Raw genomic sequence first — 13598 nt, forward strand, 5'->3', positions numbered from 1 at the left:
CATCATCATAATGAGCTCAAAGTGACCAAGTGTCTGGTCACGGGATCATGCATTACGGTATGAGTAAAGTGACTTGCCGGTAACGAGATTGAATGAGGTATTGGGATACCGACGATCGAATCTCGGGCAAGTAACATACCGATTGACAAAGGGAATTGTATACGGGATTGCTTGAATCCTCGACATCGTGGTTCATCCGATGAGATCATCGAGGAGCATGTGGGAGCCAACATGGGTATCCAGATCCCGCTATTGGTTATTGACCGGAGAACCGTCTCGGTCATGTCTACATGTCTCCCGAACCCGTAGGGTCTACACACTTAAGGTTCGGTGACGCTAGGGTTTTAGAGATATGAATATGCAGTAACCCGAAAGTTGTTCAGAGTCCCGGATGAGATCCCGGACGTCACGAGGAGTTCCGGAATGGTCCGAAGGTGAAGAATTATATATAGGAAGTGCAGTTTCGGCCATCGGGAGAGTTTCGGCGGTCACTGGTATTGTATCGGGACCACCGGATAGGTCCCGGGGGTCCATCGGGTGGGGCCACCCATCCCAGAGGGCCCCATGGGCTGAAGTGGGGAGGGGAACCAGCCCATAATGGGCTGGTGCGCCCCCCTTGGCCCACCCCTGCGCCTAGGGTTGGAAACCCTAGGGTGGGGGGGGGGCGCCCCACTTGCCTTGGGGGCCACTCCACCCTTGGCCGCCGCCCCCCTAGGAGATCCCATCTCCTAGGGCCGGCGCCCCCCCTTGGGGAGCCTATATAAAGGGGGGGAGGGAGGGGCAGCCGCACCCTTGACTCTTGGCGCCTCCCTCTCCCCTGCTACACCTCTCCCTCTTGCAGTAGAACGGCGAAGCCCTGCTGCGGTGACTCCTGCATCCACCACCACGCCGTCATGCTGCTGGATCTTCATCAACCTTTCCTTCCCCTTTGCTGTATCAAGAAGGAGGAGACGTCACGCTAACCGTACGTGTGTTGAACGCGGAGGTGCCGTCCGTTCGGCGCTAGGATCTCCGGTGATTTGGATCACGTCGAGTACGACTCCCTCATCCCCGTTCTCTTGAATGCTTCCGCTCGCAATCTACAAAGGTATGTAGATGCAATCCGATCACTCGTTGCTAGATGAACTCATAGATGGATCTTGGTGAAACCGTAGGAAATTTTTTGTTTTCTGCAACGTTCTCCAACATATCGGTGATCTTCAAACCTTTGGCATAGTTCCATTGAAAACCACAATTACTCTTGGTTGCTGAAGATCTTGCTCGGTGAAGATAACAACTCTTCAACACTCGAGCCGACACCTATCCATCTAGAGAGTGCGCAGCTCTCAAGAGTAATAGGTACAAGAGCTCTGTCTCAGAACTACTGTGATGCTCAACCACTATCTGAGTTTTGGTTCTTGGTTTTGTCTTGGTGGATTTTAAACTGAAATCTCTTGGAGAGGGGATGCTCAATCAATCTTCTCAGAAATCTTAAGCGGAATAGGCAACGGACAACGTTGGAGCGGGGTCTCTATTTATAGCCACAACCATCCCTGATGAGAAATGACCGAAATGGACATGTGCTTCAACTAGTGGCCGAATGACACGAGTCCAACGGTCGGAAATTGAGCACATTGGTAACATTCCTTGCGGATTAAGAAATTCTAACTCCTCAGTCCAAAAGATATCCCCTGCAACACCGAAGAACTACGGCTTCAGCTGACAGGTAATCATTCAAAGCATAAAGAGATTTCTCTCATACTTGCATAGGTTTGTGCTAAGCATCACAACGGATCTAAGCTTCGAGAACATATACCACTCTTAATAGTACGGAGATCCTAAGACTCAAGAAAGAGAAGAAGAAGATTGAATTGAATTCTACGTCTTTGCTTCGCCTTTGGTCTTCTCAATCAATTTTCTTCGGATGACCTTTGATCTGATTGCTTCACCAAAGCAATATATTTTATGGGGTCAACTTCTTCACATCACTATTCGCGTTAGAACGGCCTTGGGAGATATGACCGAATCTTCTCTGCATCTCAAATATCCTTCAGTGAAGTTCCTCGAACTTGACACCTAAGATGGCGTTCTTCTACGGTTCTGCTTCGAATATTCCTCTCTGTGTGCACTAGCAAACAAATCAGTCCATACATGTTTCTGTCACCAACCTCGAAGACACAGGAGGGCAAGAATTGCACCAACATGAACACTATTCTTGACCCTCTGTTGCGTCATGGAGTATTGGTGTTCATGGACGACATTCTAGTTTATAGTTCGACATTGTAAGAATAACTCAAGCAACTGTGTGCTGTGGTTCAGCTACTTCAGCAAAATTATTTTGTTATCAAATGATCGAAGTGTGAATTTTCTAGTCATAAAATAGAGTACCTCGGGCATGGCATCAGTGAAGCGGGAGCAGCTACAGATCCTGCAAAGATCATGATAGTTCAGTCCTGGCCTACACCATCCAGTGCGAGAGCCTTGCAGGGGATCCCTTGGCCTGACAGGCTACTACCATAAGTTCATCCAACATTATGGGATGATCTGTAAACCATTTAGTGAGATCTTGTGTAAAGGGGTGATCTTTTAGTGGACTCCAATTGCGGATCGTGCCTTCCAACTACTAAAATCGGCCTTGACTCAAGCTCCTATGCTAGCCCTCCCCAATTTTAGAGAGACGTATATGTTGGAGATAGATGCGTGTAACAAGGGTATCGAGGCTATGTTGATGCGGCAAGGGCACCCAGTGTCATATCTCAGCAAAATCCTCTGCCCCGAAAATCAAACTCTCAGCACATATGAGAAAGAGTGTCTTACTATTCTCATGGCAGTGGAAATGGCGTGCATACCTTGCTACCTCTTGAGCTTGCGTTGGTTTTTCCCTTAAAGAGGAAAGGATGATGCAGCAAAGTAGAGTAAGTATTTCCCTTAGTTTGAGAACCGAGGTATCAATCCAGTAGGAGACAACGCACAAATTGCCAAATACCTGCACAAACAATCAAACAATTTTCACCCAACGCAATAAAGGGGTTGTCAATCCCTTCACAGTTATTTGCAGAAGTGAGATCTGATAGAGATTGATAAACTGTAAAGTAAATATTTTTGGTTTGTAGATTGGAAAGTAAACGATTGCAAAATAGTAGATCGAAAACTTATAGATAGAAAATAGACCCGAGGCCATAGGTTTCACTAGAGGCTTCTCTCATGGCATGTCACGTGTACCCTGGCGGTCAAAACCCACTTGACAAGACATGCTCATTTTTATAAAAAGGTTCAATGTGGTACAACTTACCCTAAATGGGGTGATACAGATAAATACATCTCACATAGGGTAATTCCTATTAAAAATATCGGAATAGGGCCACAAAGTTGACTTTACTCTTTATAAAAAAATGACTCAATATCACCATGAGTAGGCAAATATATATTCTGAGCATATATTTCATGATGGGTATTATGTGAGCAATTTGTTTTTTCAGATGTTTGTGTATTATTTCGATTAAGTGGGTCAAACTGGTAGAAATTTGGCATAGAACAAGTTTAACTTAGTACAGAGTTAAAATGGCAGTTAAATTCAAAACAGATGTAGTGCATGTATTTGCAGTTCATATTTGGTTGCGTTAATTAGTTCCTTATTTAGCAAGTCAGAATTAATCTCTTCTTCATCCAGATGTACTATGCACATGTATATGCAGTTCACTTTTGTTTGCATTAATTATTTTCCTTCTTTAGCAAGTAAAAACTAATTACTTCTTCATTTGGATGAAGCGATAACTCTTCACTTTGAAAGCTTTGAATTAGTACTGGCTCGTATAGCCTATCTATCTGGAGGTAATCCTAGGCATGTATTGAAAACTTTCCAAACATTTCAGATGATTGCTGGCCTATATAACCCCGAGTGTGCGTCATATGCTAGACATCAGTTGTGTTGCACGCACCATCCACTCATGGCGACTGGCTTGCCATCCACTCATCATTTCGTGCTCCTCACCATCCTCATCTGCCTCCTTGTCCATCATTGCAGTGCAGTCTATGACATCGAGTCAACCGCTCGGTCGGGGAAGCTGCTGTCGGCCAAGCTGAAGCTCGTCGGCGGGTCGACGGAATTTGGGCCTGATGTGAAGAGTCTCGTCCTAACTGCAAGGTGAGTGGGTTTGATGTAATTTCGTTCCATCCAAGTAGCTAGATAAGTTGGTTCTTGCTCACAGATTCTTAATTTTGTGTCATGACGGCAGTCTTGAGACGGATAGCCGGCTACGCGTGCGCATCACCGATGCTGACCATCGGCGATGGGAGGTCCCCCAAGACGTCATCCCACGCCCGGCACCAGGGCCAGAACCAAAGGACGTTTTGCTCGACTCACCAGGCAATCCATCCATGCCGAGCAACAGCACCATGTCCAGCGCGTCTTCCGACCTGACCTTCACCATCCACCCCAGCCCGTTCCGCTTCACGGTCTCCCGTCGCTCCACCGGGGACACCCTCTTTGACACTTCCGCCAACCTTGTCTTCAAGGACCGGTATGTTACAAGTGTTCCATTGCAATGTTATCTAGTGTAGCTTAGTTGATCCGCAAGAGTTAGATCGATGTAGAACAATACCATGGTCTGTAAGTAGCAAGTGAACGATGGGCATGAAATTGGAATGCAGGTACTTGGAGGTGACATCGGCGCTGCCGGCTGACCGAGCATCCCTGTATGGGCTCGGCGAGCAGAAAAAACAGACGTTCCGGCTACAACACAATGACACTTTCACGCTGTGGAACGGGGACGTGACGTGGTCCGACCAACCGGACCTCAACCTCTATGGCTCGCACCCGTTTTACATGGACGTGCGCTCCGGCGGTGCCGCGCATGGCGTGCTCCTCCTGAACAGCAATGGGATGGACATACTGTACGGCGGATCCTACGTCACCTACAAGGTGATCGGTGGCGTGCTAGACTTCTACTTCTTCGTCGGTCCCTCCCCGCTCGACGTCGTGGACCAGTACACACAGCTCATCGGCCGCCCTGCCCCCATGCCCTACTGGTCATTCGGTACGAGTACCTTCTTGGTAGGCATATATCCATATATATGCTGGCTCTGCTCTGCTACGCTCACTCGATCTTGCACTTGTAGGGTTCCACCAGTCTAGGTATGGCTACAAGAACGTGGCTGATCTGGATGGCGTGGTCGCCGGCTACGCCAAGGCCAGGATCCCACTGGAGGCGATCTGGTCGGACATCGACTACATGGACGGTTACCAGGACTTCACGCTGGATCCGGTGAACTACCCGTCCAAGCAGCTCCGGCCATTCGTGGACCGGCTCCACAACAATGGCCAGAAATACGTGGTCACCGTACACCCGGCTATCAAACGGCAAGCAGCACCTCACGAGGACTTGTTCCTCAAGCGAAACGGCGCCAACCTGGTAGGCGAGGCGTGGCCAGGCGAGGTCTACTTCCTGGACTTCATGAGCCCACGTAGCACCCAGTACTGGGCACGAAAGATCTCTGAGTTTCGGCGGACCATCCCTGTGGATGGGCTCTGGTGCGACATTAACGAGCCCTCCAACTTCAAGCAGTGGCAGCCTCTCAATCAGTTGGACGACCCGCCCTACCGCATCAACAACTCCGGCTTCCACCTTCCCATCAACTACAGGACTGTGCCGGTCTCAACGGTGCACTACAACGGCGTGTCCGAGTACGACGCGCACAATCTCTTCGGCCTCCTCCAGGCGCAGGCCACGCACGCCGGGCTGCTCAGGGACACCACACGCCGCCCCTTCGTGCTCAGCCGCTCTACCTTTGTCGGCTCCGGCCGTTACGCCGCGCACTGGGCCGGCAACAATGTCGCGCGGTGGGACGAGCTTGCGCAATCCATCAACACCATCCTCAACTTTGGCCTCTTCGGCATCCCAATGATGGGCGCCGACATCTGTGGCTTCAACGGCAACACCACCCAGGAGCTCTGCAGCCGCTGGATTCAGCTTGGCGCATTCTACCCGTTCGCCAGGGCCCACGCAGAGAAGACAACCCTCCGGCGAGAGCTCTATGTGTGGGAGCCGACGGCACGGTCGGCGAGGAAAGCGTTGGGGATGCGCTATCGGCTACTGCCCTACATGTACACGCTAATGTACGAGGCGCACATGACGGGGGCGCCCATCGCGCGGCCACTCTTCTTCTCCTACCCGCAGGATGCCGACACCTATGGCGTGGACAGGCAGTTCATGCTAGGCCGCGGCGTGCTTGTCTCTCCGGTGCTACAGCCCGGCGCCACCACCGTGGACGCCTATTTCCCGGCCGGCCGGTGGTTCAGTCTTTACGACTACTCCCTCGCCTACACCATGAAGGTCGGCAAGCGCGTGACCCTCCCGGCGCCAGCGGACTTGGCAAACGCGCACCTGGCCGGCGGCAACATCCTACTACTGCAGCATGCCGACCTCACCACGTCCGCTGCACGCCAAAGCGAGTTCCACCTCCTTGTGGCGCTCGCGGAGAATGGGACGGCCAGTGGGGAGCTGTTCTTGGATGACGGCGACTCGCCGGAGATGGGCGCTGTGGGAGGCAGTTGGACCCTGGTGAGATTCAGCTGCGACAGGGAGGAAAGCAAAGGCATGGTCACCACCAAGGTGAGTTCACATGTGGTTCAGAACTCATACGCGCCGAGTCGGGCGCAGGTCATCGGCAAGGTGGTCTTCATGGGGCTGCCGTCCGCACCAAAGAGCTTCACTATCTATGTAAACAGCGTGCAGCTCAAGGCAGCCCGCACCAAGTCCCGGACGAGTGGAGTCTTCAGCATCAGTGGCCTGTCGCTGGCAATCGGACAGAAGTTTGAGATAAAGCTTGTCATGTCCCATTAGTAACGAAACCAATTGTGGAGTACAATTTTTTATCGGAATAAATAAAAGTTGAATATTGATCTAGAGTGATCTATTGTTTAATGTTTAATCATTTGATCTAGGGTTTTAAAAATGTCTTAACAGGTTGATTTTATTTTCTCAAAATCTAAGGTACTGCTTATTTAATTGTCGATGTGGCTGGTATTCAGAAGGTACATCGGCAATGTTGCAACTCAAAGGGGTAGGAAAACTGTTCTTTAGCAAATGACAATTGAGGTTTATCATCGTCGTTGGCGAGGCAACCAGTTGAAGATTGATAATATCGTGTGACTGTTCTAACGTGCATCCGACCCCCTAGCAGCTTCTACTCTCATTTCATAAAAGCAAACATAGGTATTTAAGTGGCCCCTAAGACTAAGACGCTCACTTACAAGATGTATGTTGATCTGAAATTGTTATTTGACCTTTTTCCTTTTGGCCCAATAGACCAAATTAGGCTAGAGTCTATTTTGTTTTACGTTTGACAAAACAAGACAAGGCCTTGATTTCTTTTGCTTCCTCAAATATCAACGTCTTCGTAGGTTTCACACAGCATATGTAACTAGCAACATCGGAATTGTAACTATGAGCTATTTTTAATGTTTTACCATTTGACCTAGAGTTTCAAAAACGTCTTAGAAGGTTGATTTTATTTTCTGAAAATCCAAGGATTTTCTTATTAGTTGTCTATGTAAACAACGTTGAGCTCAAGGCAACCCGCACCAAGTCCCGGACGAGTGGAGTGTTCAGCGTCAGTGGCCTGTCGCTGGCAATCGGACAGAAGTTTGAGATAAAGCTCGTCATGTCCCATTAGCATCGAAACCAATTGTGTAGTATAATTTTTTATCGGAATAAATTAAAGTTGAATATTGATCTAGAGTGATCTATTGTTCAATGTTTTATCTTTTTATCTAGAGTTTTAAATATGTCTTAACAGGTTGCTTTTATTTTCTCAAAATCCAAGGTACTGCTTATTAGTTGTCGATGTGGTCTGGAATTCAGAAGGTACATCGACAATGTTGCAACTCAAAGAGGTAGGAAAATTGTTCTTCAATAGATGGCTGCTGAGGTTTATCATCATAGTTGGCGAGGCAACCAGTTGAAGATTGATAATATCGTGTGCCAATTCTAAAGTGCATCCGACCCGCTAGCAGCTTCCCCTCTCATTTTATAGTAGCATATATAGGTATTTAAGTAGCCCCTAAGAAGCTCACTTACAAGATCTAGGTTTATCTGAAATTGTTCCTTGACCATTTTCCTTTTGGCCCAATAGACTGAATTAGGCTAGAGTCTATTTTGATGTACGTTTGACAAAACAGGACAAGACCATGATTTGTTTTGCTTCTTCAAAAATCAACGTCTTCATAGGTTCCACACGACACGTGTAACTAGCAACCGCTGAATTGTAATTATGAGCTATTTTTTAGTGTTTAAAAATTTGACCTAGATTTTCAAAAACATCTTAGAAGGTGGATTTTACTTTCTCAAAATCGAAGGTACTTCTTATTAGTTGTCTATATGTAAACAACGTTGAGCTCAAGGCATCCCGCACCAAGTCCGGATGAGTAGAGTGTTCAACGTCAGTGGCCTGTCGCTGGCAATCAGACAGAAGTTTGAGATAAAGCTTTTCATGCATGCTCTATTAACATTGAAACCATTTGTGTATATTTTTTCATCGGAATAAAGAAAAATTGAAGATTGGTAGTATCATGTGCCAGTTCAAACATGCATTCTTCCCGTAGCAGCTCCAACTCTCATTTCATAGAAGCAAATATAGATATTTAACCACCCCCTGAGATGATCAGTTACTAGTTGTATGTTGATCTGAAATTGCACCTTGACCATTTTCCTTTTTGTTCTCCTACTAGGACATTTTGAACGTGCTTGACGGACTTAGGCTAGCTAGAGTCTAAGTTTTTTTTTACCTTTGACAAAACAGGACATGACCTTGATTTGTTCTGTTTCCTCAAAATACAACATCTTCGTAGGTAGGTACCACATGGCATGTGTCACTAGCAACCTCAAAATTGTAATTATGAGCTATTACTTCATGTTTAATCATTTGGTCTAGAGTTTCAAAAACGTCTTAGAAGGTTTATTTTCTTTTCTCAAAATACAAGGTACTGCTTATTAGTTGTAGATGTGGTCTTGTATTCAAAAGGTACAGCGACAAAGTTGCAACTCAAAGGGATAGGAAAACTGTTCTTCAACAGATGGCAGCTGAGGTTTATTATCGTAGTCGGCGAGGTAACCAGTTGAAGACTGATAGTATCGTGTGCCAGTTCTAACGTGCATCTGACCCGCTAGAAGCTTCCACTCTCATTTCATAGAAGCAAATATAGGTATTTAAGCACCCCCTGAGATGATCCGTTCCAAGATGTATGTTGATACCAAATTGTTCCTTGAGCTTTTTCCTTTTGGCTCAGTAGACCGAATTATGCTTGATTCTAAGTTTTCGTTTTACGTTTCACAAAACATGCCAAGACCTTGATTTATTTTGCTTCCTCAAAAATTAATGTCTTCGTAGGTTCCAAACGGCATGTAAAACTAGCAACCTCGGAATTATAATTATGATCTACTGTTTAATGTTTAATCATTTGATCAAGAGTTTTAAAAATGTCTTAACAAGTTGATTTTATTTTCTCAAAATCTAAGGTACTTCTTATTAGTTGTCACCCTACCTATTCGTAGTCGTTTTTTTAAGGAGGATAACTCCCGGCCTCTGCATCAAGCGATGCACATAAACATTTTTATTGCATAATTTAGCAAGTTCTTACAAAAAAATACATGGATCGACCAAATCCACCTTCCTGGCGAAATCTGTTGCCCTACCTAGAAGGTTGATGATGTGTCATGACCTCATGTCAATGCACACCATGAAATTCGGTAGCCTCACCAAGCCGCCCACCGGCTAGCCGGGTGCACCAACCGGTCAAGCAGATCCTCAGTGTCCACCGCATGTGCATGTTGTAGAATCTGTCACCCCCATATTCCGTCATCCCATCTTCCGGAGTAATCAATGCGTTGACCTTGCCAAGCCCTTTTGCCATCGACACCAGGCAACGCCATCCTTCCGCGCGCGCCCATCAAATGTAGGCGTGGATGGAAAATTTTAGTAAAGGAGTATATTTCTTGCTAAATGGAAAAGTGAGAAAGCAGGTTTCTACAATGGTTGGCCATCTTTGTTTTCTATTTGTTCTAGGTGATTGCCATCACAGGTTGGTATGTAACGGCAAAGAACGAACCAATAGGACTCTACCATCTAGTATTCTATGGCCCAGGTATTAAATGTAATTTTCACTTCTGTCTTAGTTTTTAGCAGCTATAGATAGTAATGCGATCTAGCAGGGGTCCACAAAAGCAACTTTTATCAGGTGGCATAGTGAGAGAGAAGAGAAGGATGCCGGCTGCGTGAACGCATAAGGGCATGTACAATGGAGGCAGCACCTTGGTGCTGCCCCAACCATCCACATAGGTAAATTTGAATGAAGCTATTGTTGTATGCCACTATCACCCAATGGAAGCTACTCTATGTGATGTCATCATCTTATTTTTTCTCTCTCACCTCCTTTCCAACACATGAAACCTCCACTACATTTAAACAATACCAGAATCTATTTGAATTAACAATATCAGCAAGCATACACACTATATCAACAAGCATACACACTGAAAGTTATCAAACAACTTGATTTCCAAACAAAAATCAACAATCTTGATATGCAAACAGTGTCAGTATGTCTTGTCCATGACACTACAAAATCCCATAGTAACAGAATAATCTTAAGGTTTCAAATACCCATAAAGGAAAGATTTGTAAACACACAAATCAAATTTCAGACTGAATTTTTTGTTGTATCCTTTGATTCTTCTCATTCCAAAAAAAAAATCTCACATCTTCTACGCTTCCTGGCACATGAAATCCGCTTTTTTTGACATATATGTAGAACATCTACACGAGAAGCAAGCCACAAGTTAGAGTATAATAACAAGCATGTCGAAAACACAGATTTTTTCTAAGTTGGCCATTTGGTTTGGCTAGAGCATTCCCTGTTAAATTTGCATGGAGCAACTGACAATAGTACAAGTATCCTGCTGTAGTGCAACTACAGTTTTAAAAACTGAAGGTGAGTTTTATAGCACAACCATCATTCTAATTAAAAAATAGCATTTCAAAAACAATAGTGCAGATTTTTGGGTACAGTACAGTGTAGATTTATGAGTACAATGCATATTTTAAAAACAATAGTGCAGATTTCTGGGTACAGTACAGTGTAGATTTCTGAGTACAATGCATATTTCAAAAACAATAGTGCAGACTTTTAGTGGAACATATATGTGGACTTCGTAACGAACACATGCAGATTCTAGCATTTGTTTCTAAAGTACATCAAGTGGTATGTGTTCTAAGTTATTAATCCTAACAAGAAGAGGCAAGGGAAGGAGTAACCTCATACCTTACAGGGAGAACAAAATTAGATCAGGAATAGGAAAATGCAAGAGGGGTTTTCCCATGCGGAACCTTCTACGGAAGTAGTAATCAGGATAGGTAGGATTATCACAGAAGTAATCTGCTATGAGAAGTTCATTGTAAAATTCTCTCTTCCTGTCAATATATGTCCTAGGGGCTGACTGACGCCTAGTACTTGGACCTTCTAGTGTATGATGAATGTTTGTGGCTATTTGTGTAGCAAAGTTGTTGAGAGTATTCTGTTGTGCCAAGTAATCTTCTAGAGAGAAAATTTCTGTTGGGTCAATGGTATCATCTTCGAACTCATCGGAACTCAATTGTGACATATTGCAAGTTGAGCTACAATTTAAAAATCAAGTAATAAGAATTATGCACACAACACACATGAAACTATAATTTGGATGGGAAGAATAATATTCATGTGCAAATAGCATACTCGGAACTACCAAAGAACAATAAAAAGATAGCAAAGTGTCCAAGTGTTCTAAGCTCTTAATCCTACCAGCTATTTCTCAAAAAAAGAAAAAAAAATAACACGGATATGGCACCTTCAGCAGACTAGCACTACTCTTTCTTTATCAGTATATGCAGCTAGCACAAGGGACCAAATTGACCAACGTACATAGATGTTATAACAGTCAGAACTCTGTTCAAATTAACTCTATACCAAAACATCTTGATGGCAGTCACATTTCCTGAATAAGGCTAGTAAGTCTAGCAAAAGAATTCAACATCTGCACCTAGTACAACAACTAATAGTACCAGCATCCCTGTGATTATGCTAGTCTAATAATATACCAACTACTAGTACATCTAGCAAAAGAATTCAGCATCTGCACCTAGCCATTAGCAAATAAAAACAAAGATGGGGATTTCAGGATTTGACATGTTTCTCTCAGGGCTAGCAAATCAGCATCTGCACCTAGCCATCTGCATCTGCACCTAGCTAATTAGCATAATTTTCTCTTCACAATTGCAAAGAGCAGAGTACCAAGGCTGATCTGACATGTTTCTCTCAGGGCTAAGAAGAAAAAAGATGGGGATTTCAGGATTTCCACAAGCATGGTTGCCTGACTCAAATAGATTGAACCAAAATCACACACAGGGGAATCAATCTTCTTGGAACGGATCTGTTCTTGGAACCCTAGCCTAGTTTACTGAGCAAAATAAATCTGGCCATGACCACAAGAAGAAGCAGGGGAAGAACTAGACTCGTACCTTGCAGCAAGAGCTGCAGTCGGATGTCGACGGCAGGTTGAGGACGAGGTGCGCCGCCTTCTCTGCTGGTTCGCGTGCCGTGCCTCCGCTCCCTGGTTCGCGCGCCGCGCCTCCGCTCCCTGGTTCGCGCCCTTCTCTTCTCCCCTTCCCGCCCTTCCCTTCTCTCTTTCGCGCCCTTCCCCTCTCGCTCGCGGGATTTTGTTGGGCGAGTGTGGTCCCGAATCGAGCGGAGCGACGGACCTCCCACCGCGTCGCCCCAGCGGCCGCCTCGTTGGTTTCGTCAGCGAAGAAGCGAGTTCTTCTGCAGGAGCCCGTTTCGATCTCCAAGCCACAGGTTTGGTTGATGTGGCACTCGGCAGGAGGAGGTGGCACATGGGGCGCCTGTCCAGCGTGGCCCATTGGCCATGCCCTAATTCTCTCCAACTAAAGGCTTGCACTTTATTTTCCGTATGGCATTTTCAATGGCTCATAAGTTGTGAATCAAATATTCATTTTTTGATTATATATATATATATATATATATATATATATAGTCGACTGCGATCTCGGGGACTATACCCAGTGGGTGCACTTGGCGTGCCCCCACCGGTTCGGATCCTACTCGATCGGTCCGCCTGAGTCGAGTGTAAGAAGTGAAAAAAAAGGAAAGTAGAACTCAGACCCCAGTCGACTGCCAGCAGTCGACCGCAGTCTCGGGGACTACATCCAGTGGGTGCATTTAGCGTGCCCCCACCGGTTCAGATCCCACTCGTCGTTAGTCAAACTAACCAACTGATATTTGTGAAATATAACTATACTGATTAGAATCACTTTTATGAAATGAGTGAAAATGTTATTTTCTAAACAGAGTGAAATCCATATTTTCAATGAGAGAAATCAGTTTTTTAATAAGTGAAATATGTTTTTGGAATGAATGACATATCTCTTTTGAAACAAGTAGTTTTTGAAAAATGAGTGAAATGGTAAAGTTAAGACTTGTCCAAATGTATCTGTGATTGATCTTGTTATGGATACACAAATATATTAAAAAACATTCAAAAAGAGATATGTCATTCATTCCAAAAACATAT

The 13598-nt window shown here is 45.2% G+C and overlaps 1 protein-coding gene across 1 annotated transcript; it reads left to right on the forward strand.

Moving 5' to 3' along the window:
* Positions 1–3916: 3916 nt before the first annotated feature.
* LOC123174132 (probable alpha-glucosidase Os06g0675700) lies at positions 3917–6886 on the forward strand. The gene is made up of 4 exons (XM_044589990.1): positions 3917–4123; positions 4215–4499; positions 4630–5015; positions 5098–6886. Exons 1-4 carry the CDS (start codon positions 3927–3929, stop codon positions 6819–6821), a joined length of 2592 nt encoding a protein of 863 aa, XP_044445925.1. The 5' UTR covers positions 3917–3926; the 3' UTR covers positions 6822–6886.
* The last annotated feature ends 6712 nt before the right edge of the window (positions 6887–13598 follow it).

The sequence above is a fragment of the Triticum aestivum genome, unplaced genomic scaffold, assembly GCF_018294505.1.
Source record: "Triticum aestivum cultivar Chinese Spring unplaced genomic scaffold, IWGSC CS RefSeq v2.1 scaffold104234-2, whole genome shotgun sequence".
Classification (NCBI taxonomy): Eukaryota; Viridiplantae; Streptophyta; class Magnoliopsida; order Poales; family Poaceae; genus Triticum; species Triticum aestivum.